The sequence below is a fragment of the Sorex araneus genome, chromosome X, assembly GCF_027595985.1.
Source record: "Sorex araneus isolate mSorAra2 chromosome X, mSorAra2.pri, whole genome shotgun sequence".
Classification (NCBI taxonomy): Eukaryota; Metazoa; Chordata; class Mammalia; order Eulipotyphla; family Soricidae; genus Sorex; species Sorex araneus.
Window position 1 is genome coordinate 50,524,342 of NC_073313.1, and position 21,015 is coordinate 50,545,356.

Sequence of the window (21,015 nt, forward strand, 5' to 3'; positions counted from 1 at the left end):
GGCCTGTAGGACTATACCTAGCAGTGCCTGGGGGCATGTGGGATTGAATGAAAAACATGTGCTCTGGCCCCTATAACTATGTCTGCAGCCCCCAAACAATACTAATTTTTATATTTACAGTCTACACTGTCGGATCTATATTTTGAACTAAACCACTATTAATGTTCTCTAGGGTTTAAAGTAATGCATTTATTTCATTGGGAAACTGCCACTCTCTTTCATGTCTTTTTTCTTTTTGAAGGCACATTATCACCAGATCAAATGCTTTTTCCCTAGGGGCATGACACAAGCACTCCATCCAGAATGTGATAGTCTTGATTTTGCACAGAAAATTCATAAAACATTCTTTTGCCCAAAGGGGAAAGTAGGAAAGCATTTTCTTTAGCAGAGTCCTAAATTTTTATTAGAAAAGAAGACTGGCCTAAAACGTCAGCAGTCTGCAGATGGAAGTTGACACATTTCTGAGGATATTGCTGAATCAATAGCATCAGTATCTTACAGAAAGAACAATAACCTGGGGGATAGTTATTGAAACTTGTGGTTCACCATCTACCACCTCCAAGATTCCTTTTTGGGGGTGGGGAGCCACACCTGGCAGTGATCAGAGCTTACTCTTGGCTTTGAACTCAGGGATTACTCCTACTACTTTTGGGGTACCATGTGGGATTGCAGAGATTGAACCAGGTCAGCCTCATGAAAGGCAAGTGCCCTACCTGCTGTACAACTGTCTGTCCTCTCCGTCTGTTAATTTTGAGAGATGTGCCTGATATTTCTTAGCTGTGGAGGTTTTGATTTTTTTCTTTTGGGGCCACACCTGGCATTGCTCATGGCTTACTCCTAGCTCTGCACTCAGGGATCACACCTGGCATGCTCGGGGGACTATATGGTGTGCTGAGGATCGAACCTGGGTCAGTCAGGTGCAAGACAAGCTGCACTATCTTATTGCCTCCTAGCTGTGGGTTTCAACCTGAACCTTCCTGATTCCCTTCTTTCTTCCTGCAATGTCTGCATCCTCCTGGGGTCTCTTTCTACAGCCCATCTTCCACTGACTTCATTTCTTGTAATAATAATATGTAGTTTGTCCATCTACCTTGACTCCCTTCAAAAGCTGTCCATATTCCCTCCTAAAATAGTTTGAAGTGACTAATGCACTGGTGTTTAGTTTCCTCGCTGTCTTTTATTAAATTTCCTCCAAAACTGGGCTGGAGTACAGGGGATAAGGCACTTGCTTTGCACCCAGCTGACCTGGGTTCTGTCCCTAACACTCCACATGCCCCCCCCAGCCCCGATCCCTCCAGGAGTGATCGCTAAGCATTAAGCACTACTAGGTGTTGCCCCCCTCACACACACACAAAATGAATTGTTTCCAAAACTAAGAGGTTGCCGAAAATATTTTAATATTAGTCTGCCCTAGGCTGAGATAATGTGGATAGCAACAGAGAGTGATTTTGACTGTACCTGAGTCCACAGTGGAAAATTTGGAGAGAGCCTCCTCAAACAGCTGATGAAAATCAACAGGAAACTCACTCTTATGGGTATGTAGCTGTTCTATCGGCTCATCTTCAGCCCATCCCAAAAGATGCCTAAAACCTTTAGTTCTTTCAGGGGGGGCAGGTCATTTTTTTTCATTTTTAAATACTTTTTAATTGAATCACTGTGAAATAGACCCTTTAAAAGCTGTTCATGATTAGGTTTCATTCAGTGTTCCAGTGCTGGAGCTATAGCACAGTGGGCAGGGTGTTTACCTTGCATGTGGCCAACCTGGGTTCAATTCCTCCATCCCTCTCGGAGAGCCCGGCAAGCCACCGAGAGTATCCCGCACGCATGGCAGAGCCTGGCAAGCTCCCCGTGGCATATTCGATATGCCAAAAACAGTAACAACAAGTCTCACAATGGAGACGTTGCTGATTCCCGCTCGAGCAAATAGATGAACAACGGGACAACAGTGCTACAGTTCCAACACCCATCCTTCCACCAGTGTACATTTCCCAGCACGAGGGTTCCAGTTTCCTTACCATCAACCCCGCCCCCTGACACACAGCCTGCCTCTATGCCAGGCTCTCTCTCTCTCTCTCTCTCTCTCTCTCTCTCTCTCTCTCTCTCTCTCTCTCTCTCTGTCTCTCTCTCTCACTCTCTCTCTCCTTTTGGCATTCTGGTTTGCAATACAGATACTGAAAGGTTATCAAGTATATCCCTTTACCTACTTTTAACACTCAGTTCTTTTCTAGCGTGATCATTTCCAACGATTACTGTCATATACTGGTCCTCTCACTGTCCTACTTACCCTCCGCCCCACACACATTGACCCGTACTTCTCTCCCGGGGAATAGGTCTTTTGATTATGGTATCCCCTCCCGCAGTGGGCCATCTTTTGGTCCTGACTGTTCTTGCTCCCTCAAGCAAGCAAAATTGTTGGTTGCACACGTACCCTGGGACTGTAAGCTGAAGATACACTGCCAAGCAATTATGCCAACATGTTTGAGTCTTCCCAGAGCAAAGGAAAAACAGCAGACACTCTGGTGGAGGGTATGGTGCTGGAACATGTTATGCATGAAATCTTATCATTAACTGTATTGTAAAACAAGTTGCCTAAAAGAATTTTTTTAGGAAAAGAAATATTGGAGGAATTAATATGTTATGGAGGCTCTTTCTCTTTCATGCCCTCAACCCCCACCAGTGCATGGGTGTGGGCACCTTCTAAATAGTGTCAGTTTCAGGGTGATATATTTAAGAAGGACTGGCTGTCCTCTCATTGAGATTAGAAAAGTATAAAACTTAGATGGCACCTGAGTTTCTTTTTCATGTGGGTGTTGATTTGGGTTTTTTTAGGGGGCAACACATAGTGTGCTCAGAGCTTATTTCTGGCTCTGTGCTCAGGGATCACTCCAAGCAGTTCCTGGGGAATCATATGCTAGGTATTGAACCTGGGTAGGTCACATGCAAGGCCTTAACTGCTGTACTCTCTCTCCAGCCCAATTCATGCAGGTGTTTTTTTTTTTTTGGTTACACCTGGCAATGCACAGGAGTTACTCTTGGCTCATGCACTCAGGAATTGCTCCTGGCAGTGTTCGGGGGACCATATGGGATGCTGGGAATCGAACCTGGGTTGGACGCATGCAAGGCAAACGCCCTACCCTCTGTGCTATCACTCCAGGCCTGACTGGAGTGTTTTAAACCTATAACCATTTTATTTGTCCTTTCAAAGTCACTATTGCAATGTCTCTCCATCCTAGTGCCTTCACTTGGGGGACATAGTCTTTTATCTATGCTTCAAGTTATTTTTTTATTTTTTTTTTCAGTTTTTTTTTTTTTATAGTTTATTTTTAATTAGTGAGTCAACGTGAGGGTACAGTTACAGATTTATACATTTTTGTGCTCATGTTTCTCCCTTACAGAGTTTGATAACCCAACAAGTTATTTTTTTAATAAAATTTTATTTTTGAATTTTTATTTCTTTAAAAATATAGTTTTATTAGAGTACTATGATTTGTAAAGCTATTCATAATTGAGTTTTAGATATCAAATGTTCCAGTACTGATCCCATAACCCATGTCAACTTCCCTTCACCAGTGTCCCCAGGTTCATATCCATAGCCCTCCCCCACAGCCTGCCCTCTTGACTGGCACCTTTTTAAGTTCAGTTGTTATAGTTTGGGTTTCATGATTTCAATGTTGTTGACTCCGGTTTGAATATTTAGGTCTGTCATTCCTTAATACCACCAATGGTGGTATTTAAAATTACATCTGTTTTCTTAGCTATCATCCATGTGATATGTATGCTTAGAAGGGACACTTGGAATGTAGACTAAGCACGAAAAGGAATTAGGGCTAGGTCATGGGGCACATAAACTTGAGCTAGCACTGGAAATATGTTACTGGCCAAAATTAGTCTTTATCCCTTTTTTGCATAGAAATTCACTAGTTAACAGAATCACTCACCTTAAAAATCAGTTTTTTCCTTTCCAGGAGCCGACGAGGAAACGGAATAGAAAAGGACAAAAGTAGAGAAAGGTTTGGTGAAAGACTGTGTAATTTTAATTATCCCATATTTTTCAGTCTTTGAATTTTTTTACTTCTTCACTTCTTCCTGTAATCCTCATTCTTTAAACATGAGTAATTAATTTGTTGATGATTGAGTCCTTCTAAACACCATCTCAGATAAGTTAATTCACCAAATCATTCTCAGGCTGAATTCTCATTCCAAGAAGATTCCATTCCAAACATATAGAGGGCTGGAGAGATAGTGAAAGGGTTAAAGCTCTTGTCTTGCATGTGACCTGCCCCAGTTTGATCCCCAGTACTGCAAATGGTCCCCTGATCACTGTGCCAGATGAGATCCCTGAGCATTAAGCCAGGAGTAAGCCCTTAGCACTGCTGGGTATGGCGCTTAAACAAAACAAAACAAAAACCCAAGTATTTTTAGAGTAAAAAATACAAAACTATAGGCAACAGTCTTGGCTTCCCACATTTTCCCACTATCAGAGCTAATAGTGGTCTTTTTTTTTTGCCTGTTTTGGGTCACACCCGGCTATACACAGGGGTTACTCCTGGCTCTGCACTCAGAGATTACTCCTGTCGGTGCTTGGGGGACCATATAGAATGCTGGGAATCGAACCCAGGTCGGCCACTGTGCAAGGCAAACGCCCTATCTGCTGTACTATTGTTCCAGCCCCCGATAATAGTGATCTTAAAGGAGTTTTGATTCCTTTATTAAGAATAGAATATGGCTGGATATATTGTGTATCCCCAAATTAATAAAAACATTAATTCAAAAAAGACAGCCCTGAACACTATTGGGTGTTTAATGAAGCATTGTAGTATTTTTTTATCTCTTTTTTATTTTAAATTTTTTTTTATTTTAACACATCCCTCCACCAGTGCCCATTCTCCACCACCAATAAACCCAGTATTCCTCCTACCCCCAATCCCATCTCCCCCCCACCCCACTCTGCCTCTGTGGGAAGCATTATAGTATTAATATTAATCACAATCTGGAAACAACCCAAATGCCCAACAACAACAAAAAAAGCTGTGGTATTAGTTTGCAATGGAATACTATTTAGCTATGAGAAAAATTGAAATACTGCAGTTTGCTGCAACTTGGATAGACTTGGAGAGTGCCATACTAATTGAAATGAGTCAGAAAATAATAGCAAATACCAGATGATCTCTCTCATATGCTAAGTATAAAGAAAAAATACAAAAGAATAGAGGATCTCTAATTGAACCAAAGCCTGAGATAGGATCAAAATCATAAAGAAAAATGCCAATATGGGATGATCTGATATGTGAATATAAAGAAACAAAGGATTAGATGATCCCCAGTTGAACCAAAGCCTGGAAAAAAGACAAATATGAGATAATCCAATATGTGAGTATAAAGAAGAAAGCAAAGCATTAAACAATCCCCAAAGGAAACATCATTTAATACAATCTAACATGCATATTCACATTTGCATAAATAATTTTTTAACTCTTCTGGCATCTAAAATATATTTCATTAAATTTTATTTTGTATGTGGATCTCGTGGTGATTATATCTTTTTTAAAAAAAATTAGAAAGAAAAATCATTACATACTGCAGATAATTCCTGATCAGATGCTAAAAGATTATAAATTATCCTAGCCAGTATTGAAGGTAATAAATTATTATGTTTATGTAGAAACTAAAAATCAATTGAAGTAAATGCAATTTTTATTTAAAACCTCATAAAACTTAAATAAAATTGCCTAAACATCAGAATATATATGCACAAGTAGTACATAATAATGAGTACTTATAAATAAAAAGGTTATATAATTAAAATATATATAATCTGGAATTGGTAAAGTGTAATTCATCCGTGTATTTGAAGTGTATTTGAAGCACATAGAAGGGAAACAGTTTATAATTAACCTTCAGCTGGTGTGCTCAGTTCAGGAATAATCAAGCTACCCCATCCTCATCAGCACGTTGTTGGGGGTAAATTGAAAAACAAAAATCTGGAAATCCAGAAGTCCTTTCTACAAATGTGAAAAAGATAAACAATTTTATTACTGAGTCTAAAGATATACTGTAATTTGAGCCAATGGGCAGTCACTATGCTGTTGAGATTGTAAACAGATAGAGTCCATTACATAACAAATCCTCATGTAACATCATTTAATACAATATAACATGCACATTCACATAAATAATTTTTCAACTTCTGGCATCTAAAATATATTCCATCAAATTTTATTTAATAGACTTGACTGTACAGTTTGCTGTACATTCTTTATAGTTCATCCTAAATTGACCAAGTACTTGGGGTAGCCAGCTGCTATAGCTGATTGTTTTTAGCCAAAGACTAAATTAGACTTCTCAGATGTCTATAAAAAGCAGGTAGTTAGAGCTTAGAGACAGATGCATAGCCTAAGCTACCAAGACAAAGGAGAGGTCTGGAGGTCTTCTTTGATGTTTGAATTTCAGTATGACTCCAGGCCCTCAAGAAAAACCTTCCTGGCCTGTAATGCTCAAAAAAGGCTAATTGCTTTTTAAAACCATTTGAATTCACATCAAAGGGGCTGGGAGGGTTTATAAATACCCACTTTTTTCTCTTTCCACATTTAAAAAAAATAAAGCACTGTGATTACATAGTTGAATTTTAGACATATTGCAGCACTTATCCCACCACCAGTGTCAACTTCCCTCCACCAATATTCCCAGGTTCCCTCCCTTACCACCCCCCCAATCTCAACCCCACAGCCTGCCTTCTTGACAGGTACCTTTCTAAGTTTGGTTGTTAAAGTTTAGGCCTCTTGATTTCAGTGTTGTTGACTCTATGGTTTGGATATTTGGCTCTTATTTGGCTCTATTTGGCTCTATCACTCCATAACACCGGCTTTGTTCCCAACTCCCTTGACCTGACACAACACTGCTTTGCATCAGTCTCTTCTCCTCTCCCCATCACTCTTTCTTTCCTTCTCCCTATACTCTGGGGCCCAGGTTTGATCAGGGCATCTCCACTTTAAAACATTGCATTCCCTCATCCAGTTATTCTAAATACCACATATAATGATAGCCTGTTTTTATCCTCTTTCTTCTAGCTTACTTCATTTAACATGATGTCTTCCAGTTCCATCCATGTTGCTGTGAATTATATGATTTCATCATTCCTTACAGCTATGTAGTATTCCATTATGTATATATGCCACATCTTAATGATCCACTTATCTGTAGTTGGACATTGAGGTTGATTCCAAACCTTAGCTATTTTACTGAGTGCTGCAATGAATAATTGTGTGCATGTGTTCATTTGAACTAATGTTGTTCTGTCCTGGGTATAGATACTCACTTTGGTAGAATTGCTGGGTCATATTGGAGATCAAATCTGAGTTTATTGAGTACCCTCCTTATTGTTTTCCATAGGGTTGGACCAGACAGCGTTCCCACCAGCAGTGGATAAGGGTTCCTTTTTCGCCACATCCCTGCCAACAGAAATTGTTGCCAGTATTTTTGATATGTGCCATTCTCACTGTACAGAAGATATCTTATTTTTGTCTTGATTTGGATTTCCCTAAGTGATGAGCATGTATTTCATGTGCCTGTTGGCCATCTGTTGGTCTTCCTCAGAGAAGTGCCTGTTCATTTCCTCTCATTTTTTGATGGAGCTTTTACCTAATAGGTCCTAGATATCAACCCTTTATCTGATGTGTTAAGTGCGAATATTACCTCCACCTCATTAATCTAATGACTCATATCTAAGTCATTTAGTTTTAGCCCATGTTTCTTTTGCCATACATAATTTTTTAGGTTTGATATAGTCCTGTTTGTTTAATTTTGATTCTAGACTTTGCCAATGGCATTATATTGTTGAAGACTTGTTTGAGGTCTTCTTTGAGAATGTTTGGAGCATTCTATATATATTTTTTCTTCAGTGTACTTTATAGATTCAGGTCTGATCTCAAGATCTTTGATCCACTTTGAGTTGAGTTTTGTGTAAGGTGTAAGCATTCTTCTGAGCATTCATAGAGAAAGCATGTACAGCACCACCCCATGGCACATTCAGCTACGAGGATGCCTGAATTCTATAGCTACAGCTGCACTGCTTTCTGGTCATGGCTCTAAGCTAACTCAAGACTTTGCTGGAGCTGTAACAAATTTGTCTTTTAAAGCTCTTCACTTAAATCTGAGTCATTTGCTGCCAATTTTCATGATCGTGAACCATACATTCCTTATTGGGGATGAAAATTAAACTCACAAGTCCAAATTCACAGGAGAAAAGCTTATAGATTAGTTTTGCAAGGCATAGGAGGCTTTTTAAGAATATGACTACCCAAAGAAACAGACACAACTGCTTCATGCTACGTCTGATGAAGAATATGTGTCGTGGAGAAATTTGCTAAGTTAAGGAATAAGACTTTGAGTGTAGTAAACTGGGAAATTTAGTAGCACCTTGATCTGGAGTGGTAGCATAGAAATTAAGGTGCCTTGCACATGGCCAACTTGATTTCCACCCCCAGCACCACATATAGTCCCTGAATATTACGAGGAATGATACCTGAGTGCAGAGCCAGAAGGAAGTCCCTAAAGTGCAGCTGAGTGTTGCCCAGAAACCAAAACAGAAAATAAGAAAGAAAAGAAAGAAATTTAGTGAGGCCTATTTGCTCAGGATTTCTCAGTATTTCGTTATCCTTCTCTAGGGTACAGGAAGAGAACCTCTTCTTGGGGCTAGTGGGGGTGGTTAGCACTTGTTTCGGGGAGAGAAATGGGGGAAGGTCAAAGTGATCTTTCTATACCTGATGTTTTCTCAAACTCCAGCAAAAAATAAATCCAGCATGCTGAGGTGAAGTATTTTGGGGAAACATGTCCTGAATCCTATCAGTAACATGTATTAAGGTTTTACCTAGTTTTAAGGTAACTAGTAAGGAAGTCTTTTTAGAGAAGTGGGGTTGACCTCAAAAGATTTATCTTAATTATTTTTGGTAAGTTTCTTGTTTCCCAGTGGGTTTTCTTCATCAGATACACACATGTATGTATGTTTTGGGGTTACAACTAACTGTGCTCAGAACTTACTCCCGGTTCTGTACTCAGTGATCACTCCTTATGAGGCTGGGGGACCATATGTGGTGCTGCGGATCAAACTGGGGTCATCTGCATGCAACACAGGGGCACTACCCTCTGTGCTATTGCTCTGCCCCCTCCATCAGCATTATATATCCATCATAGGGCAATAAGAACAGGGATGCTAGCCATGCCTATCTGTTTTCCCACATAAGTTTGTCTGAAGAACTCTCACCTGGGATCTACCATGTTCTCTCTGCAACCTTTAGTTGTTTCTGAATAAATCTAGGGGTGACATGATAGAATATTGACAGATCTATGAAGACCTTCCATTCTTTCTGTTTTGTTTTTGTTTTGTTTTGGGCTCACATCTGGTGGCACTCACCGAGCTACTCCTGGCCCTATGCTTGGTAATTACTCTGGTGGTGCTCAGGGGACCCTGCAGTGCCAGAGATTGAACCCAGGCTTCTTGAATGCTAAAGCTATGTTTAGCTCATTGAGCTACCTCTCCAGCCCAATGTTTCATCAGTTCTTATCAGGTTTATATGCCCTCCTGCTCTGTCAAACAAACAGCCAAAGTTCTAAACATCTTTCTAGTTTCTGCCCAGAAATATTACAAGTTTTCCTTCTTTCCCCCTGAATGTATAGGCTGATCTCTGTAACTATCATGAAACAGTGAGAACCTCTCCTGCCCACTGTGAAATTTAGTATTAATCATTATAAAGGGGTGGGCTATGGGCTGACCACCACACTGCCGAGGAAGTTTCCTATCTGGAGGAACATTGGGTGCAAACGAGATACTTTCTGACAACTGTTTTCTCACCTGTTATATTACCTGTCTTCCTGGTATCTGATGTGCCAAAACCTCATTCATTTCCTATAGAAATTACCAGTCAAATAGGATCAAGGTAAAAGCCTGTAAAAATATTATTTTTTCAGATGACTGAGCAGATGTTATACACAATGAATAGCAGAAACTTACAAGTAAGTATCTGGATTTTTTGCAACATACCAATAGTAGGTATTAATAAGAATAACACGTGGTATGCTTCACTGTATAATATGGTGAAAACAATTAAAAACAAATGGCTACTCTGTTTTCCTCCATCCTCTAGTGCTGGACATGTCACCTTAAACAATATTGTATTGTTACAGGTGTCAGTGTCATTCGAGGATGTGGCCGTGCATTTCAGCAGGGATGAGTGGCAGCAACTGGACTCTACTCAGAGGTGCCTGTACCGGGACGTGATGCTGGAGAACTACAGCCATCTGTTCTCCATTGGTAAGTACAGCCATCCTGTGAATTGATGAGGACACTTGTGAATATAAATGTGTGACCCAAATAAAATGTGTTCAGGTTCTAACTACTCCTACCTCAGAATGTGACCTCATTTAGAAATAGGGTAGCTACAAAAGTCAACAAGTTACAATGAGATCATTAAAGTAAACCCTAATCCAATATGAGTGGTATCCTTATTGAATTTTTAAAAGGGAAATGTGAGGACCAGGGGGTGGCTCAGAAGGCTGGGGTGCCTGCTTTTTAGAATTTGTTTTTGTAATAAATAACATTTTATTTTACTGAGGTACCATGCTTTAAAAGCTTTTTTACTCCCCTATTTTACTTAGGCACCATGCTTTAAAAGGCTTTTTTCCTCCACAAGTTTTATTTTAGGCTCTGTAATTTACAGTACTGTTAACAGTAGGGTTTTGTGTACAAAATATTCTAGCACCACACTTCTACCAGATTATGTGCTTCCTTCCACCATATTCCCAGTGTCGTCTACACCCCTGCCCAGTTCCCTCCCCCCCCCACATCCCCTGCCCTGTTAAGCTTTGTTCAGAAGACTAGTTCTCAGTTTCTGTTGCTTTTGGGTATTTATTTTATCTTTACTGTATTTCTTTGTGTCCTACATATGAGGAAGATAATTTTGTATGTGTCTCTCTCCTTAACTAGATTTACTTAGCATGATATGGTACCTAGATCCATCCATATAGCAATAAATTCCATGATTTCTTCTTTTCTTATAGGCAAGTCATATTCCGTTATGTATGTGTGTATATATATGTACATAGATAATAGTTTCTTTATTCGGTCATCTGTTCTTGGACACTTCCATTGTTTTCAGACTTTGGCTATTATGAATAATGTGGTCGTGAACTACAGGAGCACACACATCTCTACTGAATAGTTTTTGGACCCTTCGGGTAGATGCCAAGAAGTGAAATTGCTGGATTATATGGAAGTACAAATCCCAGTCTTTTGAGAAGTGTCCATATTGTTTTCCAAAAAGGTTGGAGCAGTTGACATTCTACCAGCAGGGAAGGGGGTTCCTTTTACCCCACATCTGTTTTTGTTCATTGTTATGTGTTCCAGTCTCACTGGCATGAGATGATATCTCATTGTTGTTTTGATTTACACTTTCCAGTGAAAAATTATGTAAAACTTTTTTATATACCTGATGGCCCTTTGTATGCCTTCCTTGAAGAAGTTTCTGTCATCTCTTTTCCCCCAATTTTCGGTATTGTTTTCCTTTTAATGTTCTATCAGTGTTTTATATATAGTTGGGAACTAGCTCTTGTCAAATGAGTGCTGGGCAGATATTTTCTCCCAGTTTGTGGGATGTCTTTTTTATCCAGATAATCATTTTTTGTGGTACAAAAGCCCCTTAGTTTATTCTAGTCCCGTTTATCTTTGCCTGCATTTAATTGGCCTATAGCATTGAATCATTGAAGATGATTGAGTGTCATGAATGATTTATCTTCTGTTTTCCTTAATAACATTTATGGATTCAGGTTCGATATTACGATCTTTATCCCTATTTGAATTGATTTTGTGCATCATATGAGATAAGAGTTTGAGTTCATTTTTTTTCACATGTGACTGACCATTTCCCCAGCACCATTTGTTGAGGAGGCTTTCTTCTTTAACAGACATGTTCTATTTCATGTTCTTTGATCCTTTTTCAAAGATTAGCTGTCCATACACCTGAGTATCTGTTTCTGGGATCTCAATTCTGTTACATTAGTCTGAGAGTCTGTACTTGTTCCTATACCACACTGTTTTGATTACTACAGCACTATAGAATAATTTAAAGCTGGGGAAAGAGAAATTTCCAATATCTTTCTCCAGGTATGCTGGGGGTTTAGTACTCCATAAAAATTTCAGCAACATTTGATCTATGTCTTTAAAAAATTTAGCGCTATTTTTATGGGGACCACATTGAACCTGCTTTGGGTTGGATTGTCATTTTGAAAATAGTCTTTCACCTCTTTTGTTAAGCTGATTCCCAGGAATTTGATTTTCTGAGGCACAATAATGAACTGGATTGCTGTTTTAATTTCTCTCTCTTCTATTTCTTTGTTTGCATATAGAAATACCATGGATTTCTATGCATTCATTTTGTAGCCTGACATCTTACTATATTAGTTTATTGTTTCTAGAAGTTTTTTGATAGAATCTTTAGGGTTTCGAGTAGTGGTAGTTTCAATTCTTTTCCCATTGGATGCTTTTACTGTCTCTTTCTTACCTAATTGCTATGTCAAGGACTTCCAATACTGTATTGAATAGGGGTGGTGAGATTGAACAAACTTGTCTTGTGAATGATCTTAGAGGGAGGGAAGGCTTTGAGTTTTTTACCACGGACTATGGTGTTAGCTGTGGGTTTGTAGTAGGTGGCTTTAACTATTTTGAGGAAAGTTTCTCCAACCCTCATTGTATTGAGTTTTTTTCACGTACGGTTGTTGGATCTTGTCAAATGCTTTCTCTACATTTATTAATAGGATCATATGATTTTTATGTTTTCTTGTTTTGATATAGTATTTGTATATATTGAATAATCCTTGTGTCCCCGGAATATATCCTATTTGATCAAGGTGTATGATCTTTTTGATATACTGATGGAGCGTTTGCTTTGAATTCCTAGGTTTAATCCCTGGCACCACATGATTCCCCCAAGCGTCTCTCAAAGTATCCTTCAAGTACTGCACCCTGAGCTGCTAGAATGTGCCCCACCTCGCCCAAACAGGGAAGCATGGATACAGAAACAAGCAAATAGGAAAGATAATGTGAAGTCACAGGAGAGAGATGGCGATGTGACTGTAGTGATGCATCTATAGAATTCCTCAGGACACCTGAATTTTGAAATGAGGCATAACACAGTTCCTTCCCTGGTGCCTTCAAAATGAATTCTGCTGATACATTGATGTCAAACTTCTGGTATCCAGAACTATGAGAGAGTTCTATTGTTTTGAACTACCTAGTTCATGTTACTTTAAATTTTTTTTTGCTTTTTTAGATCACACCAGCGATGCTCAGGAGTTACTCCTGGCTCTGTGCTCAGGTATTACTCCTGCTGGTGCTCACGGGACCATACGGGATGCCAGGGACCATACGTGGGTCAGCTGTCTGCAAGGCAAAATGCCCAACCCACTGTACTATTGCTCTAGCTTCATGTTACTTTGTTATAGCAGGGATACAGGGATTTTATACTGGGATGTCTCTTTAAAAATCATAGATGGCTTTAAAATTTGTCGATAGGAAGAGGTTACAAAGATTTTAGATGCCTATTACAAAAAGCCAAGGTTGCCTTGAAGATTCTTCAGCATGAATCATGGATTTAAAAGTGCTTTTGGTGAGTTCTCAGATGGAAATAAGGAATGTGTTACTGGAAATTGGAGGAAAGGCTAAGCCACTAGTTATTAAGGGGCAAAGAACTTGACCGAACTATGTTCTGTTGCAAAGTAGAACTTGTAAGCTATGAATTTAGATATTTAGCTGAGGAGATTTCTAGGCCAAGTGTTAGAAGCATGGTCTAGATTATCCTTTCTGATTATATTGCTATGTGAGAGGAAAGACAAGTTGAAGAAGGAACTGTTAGTAAAATGGAACCAAACCTTTAAGATTTGGAAAATTCTCAACTGCAGAGCAAAAATGAGTTTTATTCTTCAAAGAATACCAAGGGTATGGTCAAACAACCATTGCTGATGAGATTAGGTGTATTAGTTATGGAGCCTATCATGCATCTCGGTAGAAACCATGACGGCTTGTGCTGAAGAGAACAGAGAGGAAAAATGATGGATGGTAAAGTTCTTTGTTGTTTCCCCAAAATTCAGAAAAGATTTAAGGATAAGGAAAAGAAGGCAGAGAAGCTCCCAGATTATGTGAAGGGTCTTCTGAAGGATTATAGAGAATGGCAGAAACTTTTCCCTTTTATATCTTTTTTAAAAAAAGAAGGTAAAGATGCATGGTTCTGACTATGTTCTTTATCAAGAAAAGAGATAAATTATTCCAAGGATGGTTCAGAGACTAGCAGGGCAGTTTCTACCAACCACTGCTGGCCCAGAGATAACAGGTAGGACATAGGGAGAAACAGGCTCAGTTCCAGAGGGTAAACCATTTACTAAGGTTCTAGGACTCAGGAAGGAGGGCTGCCAGCCATTGCTTAGGATCTAGGGTTACCAACTATGATCGCATTTCAAATTTTATGGAAGGGTGTAGTTCTGAGAATGGAATACAGGCCCTCATATTCAAAGCAAATGCTCACTCTGCCACTGAGCCACATCCCAACTGATTGCAAACCCTTAACACTTTCCCTACTCTTTGAAATCTGTCTTCAAAATTTTTTTCAACTTAGTATTTACTATCATTGACTGTTGACTTTTTACCAGTATTTAGGCTTAGATGGAATCTATTACCTAGATTCAGTGATGTTCTTAAGTAATGGGACTCTAGAAAGGTTCAAGCTCTGTGTTCTAGGGGTTACTGATGGCTTCCCACTAGCCAATCTAGGTCTGAATCTTAAGGATTTGGGCTCCTTGGGCCTCACTTATTGAAGTGAGTTTTCTGTTAGCCACATTTCCTGTGGTCTACCATGGGGTAATGATTTAGCACGGGGCTCTTTTCTATTTTTTTCCTTTTTTGGGGGGTCACACCCGGCGATGCACAGAGGTTACTCCTGGCTCTGCACTCAGGAATTACTCCTGGCGGTGCTCAGGGGACCATATGGGATGCTGGGAATCGAACCCGGGTCGGCTGCATGCAAGGCAAACGCCCTACACGCTGTGCTATTGCTCCAGTCCCTGGGCTTTTTATAGGTAATGCTGGGTCTTTTCTGTTGACCCAGCATTACCTATAAAGTCTTTACTAAGTTTTTGTTCCTCCACTAATATGCTTAAGTTCAATGAATAAGTAAACTGTGGTCCCATCATAAGTGAAAAGTTTGTTACTCAAAAGCACAATTATATAGAAAAATGGCAAGATTTTGTTCCAGAATATTAGGATGTGTGCTATATTTATGTAAGAGATTGCCAACGGCTCCATAGCCCTGACATTTTAAGAACTATTAGATCTGAATCATCTAACCCAAGTAGCAGAGAAACCTGTATGGTAATTTGGATGTGTTGTAGAATCTTTTCTTTTCTAGGCTTCACTCAGTATTTTGCAGCTTTTTGGATCACTTGGTGGATAGGCCAGATTAGCACAACCAAATGAAAGCAAAAGAGGCCTGGTAGTTGTTATTCCTGCTTGTAGGAAGAGTCAAAGGCAGAAGCATTCTTCGCCATAGAAGAAATAGCTCAGAATATCTCATACTACTGGATCACTAGAAGTTTCACTGTGGTTCCTACATTTTATCAAATATTTTCCTCATTATCTGATACATATGTTATACCAATAAGTCTAGCAAAACTATTTGTTGTTCACTAGGTCCAATCAGCATAATATCATCTATGTCATAGACCAATGTGGTATCTTATGGAAAGGAAAATTGACCAGGATCCCTATGAACTAATTTTAGACAAGCTTTGGAAAGTGGATATAGCTCTAAAATAGGACAGAGAATGTATGTTTACCTTCTTCCTAGCTGGGAGTGGTCTTTAGTAACAGATATTGCACACATGTGCACATATACTCTCACACACAACAGACACACCCACCATGTACCAAGCCAATAGTACATGCTGCACATCAGGGAATGTTAATTTACTCAAGTGGTAAAACCACACCGAGTGCACAGGTGCTACTGAGTCACCCCTGGTTAAGGTCCTAATAGATTGCCATTCTCAAAGATCCATCTGACCTCTACACAGACCGCCTAGACAAGCCGAATGGGAGTGTGCTGGAGCTCACCTGCGTACACAGTGTAGTACTACTTTGGGTTGACTTTTTCTAGATACAGTTCTTGTGGCTTCCACTCAGCTTGTCCCATCATAATAGCCCCCATTCCATAGGTCAGAAAACAAATGAGGACTCTGCCAGTTCCTGAGCATGTCTTTTCCAATTGTACATTCCCAAACCAGAAAATTACCGCAGAATGGATTCAGCGATCCAGTGGGCCTAAGGTGAGAAGGATCAAAATTAAAAGCCCATTGATCTGCACTTTTTTAAAACCTTAGTCAGCATGACTTACAATTTTACAATGCTGTCAATAGTAGGATTTCATGCAAACAACTTTTGAACACCACATCCTCCACCAGAGCGACTGTTTCCCTCTGCAGTTGTCTCAGGATCCCCTCTAATACCCCTGAGTCTAAACATCCTATTCCCTCTCCACATCTCACTGTCATGGTCAGCTCAATTCTGTAGACCACTTCTTAGATTCTGTTGTTCTTAGCCTTTTGTTATCCCCACACTATACTTCTTTATATCCCACATATGAGAGATCTCTCCATTCCTGGGGTTTTACAATACTGTTAACAGTGGTCTCTCTTGGACATAATTCTAACACCATCCCCATCCCCAGTGTATCCATTTCTCTCCACAAAGATACCACTGCCATTCTCTCTCACCTACTACCCAAGATCTCTTCATTTTTGAAAGTCTTGGGGCCAGAGAAATAGTACAGAGGGTAAGGCACTGGTGTTGCACTTGGCTGACCAGGTTCAATCCCTAAAGCCCCATATCATTTCCCACGTACTTCCAGGAGTGATCCCTGAGCACAGAGTCAGGAACCCTGAGCACTGCCAGGTATGACCCCCAAACTAGAAAATAGTTCCTACTCTATCTGGTTGGCAACATTGACATTTTGGGTCTCCTAGAGTTAGAGAAGTGTCTCAAATTTAGAGCCAGTGTCTCTTAATCTCTATAAGGTCTAATTATTCCCCTTTCCCTTTCACCAGTACATGGTCACCCATGTAAATGGCCATAGGCCCCTTTTTAAAGACTGGGAGAATGACAAATTGTACAGTTCTGACAGTGCAGTTGGGTTATTCCTCAAGGATCCTCGACCCCTTCAACCAAGGACTCTGGATCTGTAAACTCATGTAAGACAGGGAATTGACTGGGGAATCAGGATTCTGAGTCAGGAGCCAGGGCACTGAATCGGTGCCCTCAATTTAATAACACAACTGTGAGGCTGGGAATTCAATTTCTTTTGTCATTTAATCATTTGCAGGATGAGAACTGGGTTTGATTTTCAGCAGTCTTAACTTCTCAGGTCCAGGAACTAAAGAGTTTCTTTCAGGACTGACATAGAAATATTCATGTTTTTTACAAATTGCCTGATTGTAAAATGAAACCCCATAGCTTATTTTTTCGTTCCTTATTTGTCCAACAAAAATTAAGAGCAGCCAGATATCATACTATACTTGTAAGTTTAAGAGGAATTTCTCCAGTATCAAATATATGGTCACCCAGAACTTTATCTCCAATAAACATTTGATCAGGTGTATCCAGTGGTAATATTTTGATAACTGTTACTTCTATTGATGGATCTCTTTTTGAGGGATGGGGGTAGTATTTTGGGTCACATCTGGATTACTTCCTGCTCTGTGTTAGGAGGTTGCTCCCAATGATGCTAGAGATTAAACTGGGGTCAGTCACATTCAAGGCAAGTTCCTTAATCTTGGGTTCCTATTGTCAAAACCTTTCCATACACTACCCGTGCTCTTTTTACCACTAGAAACAGAGTCATTTGTACATTTAAATCTAATCATAATGGGGGAGTAATTCCAGAAAGCTCATATAAAGTTTAGAAAACATCCTTAAAAGTCTGTTCCTCTAGAGCCACTACTGGTACCAACTTCTATAAATATTAATTATGTTTTTCCAGAGAATTGGAATCAATTAGTGTATATTCATGCATAGTTTATATATCTGTATATATCACATATATATTCACATACATACGTACACATATACTCACACACATGTGTGTATATATATATATTTATGTACACATAGGGAGCTGTTTATTTTCTGGAACTGGCTTTACTAACTGAAGGAACTGGCAAGTCTAAAATTGATAGGGCAGTCTGGAAATTTATATAAGTGTTAATGTTGCAAATGTGAATCCAGAACTTGCAGATTAGGCCAGTGAAGTGCAGACTGGGGCAAGGTTTCTATTTTGGAGTCTCTTTTTAATTTAATTAAATTAATTTATTTATTTTTGGCTTTTGGGTTACATCCAATGATGTTCAGGGATTATTCCTGGCTCTGCACTCAAGAATCACTCTTGGCAGTGCTCAGGGGACCATGTGGGATGCCGGGGTCGAACCCAGGTCAGCTGTGTGCAAGGCAGTCTGTACCTTTAGTAAGTTCCACACCTGGTTGTGCTTCTTTACCTGGTGGATGATCCAAACTTCCATTGCTGGAAGATCTGGTCCATTATTAGTCCTAGTAAAATATGATTATTGCAATTTTCAGTTGACTTGATATGGCATCATCATATGCCTGATAAGTGGGGTTTTCAACCCTTTTTCACCTGTAGACCAGCACAGTCTACAGGCAGGCAGTTGAAAGCCACTGCTCTAAAGTATGGTATATCTATCAAAAATTTAGGTATGTGGGTCTTTGTGACTGAAATCACAGTACTTTCTGAAAGTCGGGTTGGGTTACCTCCCCCCACCTCCCTGTACTTCCAGAAGCCCTAGCAGTCACGCACATGAACCACCTCCAGCCCAGCCATGTACGCTCATCTACTGGTCCTGCTCCAGAGACTCATAAATAAATCTCAAAAAAGATAAACCAGCCACCAAAAATATTCGGACATCTGCTTATCGTTGAGACACCCGGGGTACCCCAGCATGGTCAGATCAGTCCAGTGTTCGCCCAAACAGACGCCCAGTAGCCACTTGCTTCCACATTCCAAAATTGTGACCATGCCTCTGATCAGATTCCATCACCTCAGGACTGTGTTCACCGAGAAATTAACCTGCCAAAAATTTAGGCTATTGGCTCAAGAAGTAAGTGAAACCTCTGGACAAGAACTGAGTGCTGAAAGTAGGTAAAGGGACAGACATGGTAACCTTTTGGTACCTGTATTATATACCATAATGTCCAAAAGCAAAGAGAGAGAGAGAGAGCAAGAGAGAGAGAAAGAGAGAGAGAGGAGAGAATAAAAGTGCCTACCATAGAGTCAGGCTGGGGCAGAGGGGTGTAAGAAGGAAACTGGGGGCATTGGTGGTGGGAAATTTATGCTGCTGAAGTGTATGCTGCTGAAGGGACAATGTTGGAACATTGTATGACTGAAACCAGATCATGAACAATTTTGTAGCTGTGTTTCTCAAAATAAATAAATAAATAAACTGAGGTATGTCAATGGTTTTCAGTCTTTCAGTTCTGTGGACTGGCAGTGAAAAGCCACCGTTTTCGAGAAACGGTGAAAAAGGTGAGAAACCTCCACTGTGATATAGCAGTTCATTTTCTTCTTTATACAATCAGTCTCTGAAACCAGTGTAGTAACATCCTTCCTTGTTTGTGCATTAGAGGCCTAAGGAGCACAAACTGTACAGGTGGCATATTTAACTTCCACTTTGGTGGATGGAAGCAGTTCTTCCTTTGCAACTAAGATTTATATGCCAGCAGAGCATAAGGCTGTGGGAACTAAACGTAAAAATAATTGCTACTGAACCACTGGAGTGGTAGTGAATGGACCTTGGTTGAGGTCTAAGGTAAGGAGGGCATCTTGGTGAGTTTGGAAGACAGCATTGAGCCTGTGAAGATTGTTATCAAGAGTTATAACAGAATGACTTAGGATTTGCATGTGACCTGTGAACACTTTTCCTTTCTGATTTCTCCATTTTGGAAAGGGAATGTCTATCCTCTGCTTATTCCTTCATTGTAATTTGTCAGCAGAGAATTCATCTGTATTCACAGGTTTGCATGAGGAGAAATTTTGTTGCTCAATAACTCATACTCATGTCTCACCCACAGCTGATTTTGGCATTTCCATAAATGAGATTTTTTTAAAAAATATTTTTATTGAGATTCTATGGTTTACAATACTCTTAATTTTGGCATCTCATGTGCATAATTCCAACACCAAACCCATCATTAGTGTACCTGTCTCCCTCTTCCAAGGACCCCAACACCTCTCCCTTCCAATACCCCTCAATTAAATAATGTGAACCAGTTATCCCATAAAGGTGATTTTAAATGATGAGGATAGTTGATGTGTAATCAGCACTTCATAAATGGTAGTCATTATTATTAACCATTCTCATTAGTTAAGGAGGATTTGCCCTTCACAGTGTCAGTAATATGGAGATCATCATGGTAATCTGTAACAGAGCCACTGCTTTACCTTGCAATCAAAGGGGAAGGAGCAATGTGTAAAAGGAGACCCCTCAATAGTTTCTACAGTTTTATGTCTCCAGGGTCCAGGGGAAATGTTTTACCAAAGATTTACCCAAATTCTTGTATTCATCCTTTCTCACCATATCATACCTTCCTCTCACCTCTATTTTACCAGTCTTCCCTAAATGTCCACAACTCTCAATTCAGTCTCCTGAATAGGACCTGGCTCACTCATCATTGTTTAAAGATGGTCTCCATAATGAATATTTTTTAGACTTAAGTTTACACTCAAATCATTAAGCCTTTTGGTAGTATTAGGATGGCATTAATATATTCTGTATATGGGAAGGACATGAACTCTGGAAGGTGGGAGGGCAGACTCATTTATTTTCTTTATTAAAAAGTGAATTAAGGAACAATGATTTACAAAGTAATTGATAGTTGAGTTATAGGCATACATTATTCCAATACCAATCCCA

The 21,015-nt window shown here is 39.7% G+C and overlaps 2 protein-coding genes across 5 annotated transcripts in view; both read left to right on the forward strand.

Annotated features, from left to right (window-relative positions):
• The window catches only part of LOC101545503 (zinc finger protein 81), an 84,649-nt gene that overhangs the window by 27,035 nt on the left and 36,599 nt on the right, over positions 1-21,015 (forward strand). For 2 of the 4 annotated variants that reach the window (XM_055120224.1, XM_055120225.1), the window contains 2 exons: positions 9,964-10,008; positions 10,180-10,306. In XM_055120224.1, coding sequence (XP_054976199.1) covers positions 9,964-10,008; positions 10,180-10,306 — 172 coding nt within the window. The remainder of the gene's footprint in view (positions 1-9,963; positions 10,009-10,179; positions 10,307-21,015) is intronic. The other 2 variants (XM_055120227.1, XM_055120226.1) reach the window with 1 other exon arrangement.
• Positions 10,267-21,015, forward strand: part of LOC101556179 (ubiquitin carboxyl-terminal hydrolase 10-like) — a 157,036-nt gene continuing 146,287 nt past the window's right edge. Inside the window, exon 1 of the mRNA XM_055120218.1 lies at positions 10,267-10,306. The gene's annotated coding sequence lies outside the window, so the exon portion shown is untranslated. The remainder of the gene's footprint in view (positions 10,307-21,015) is intronic.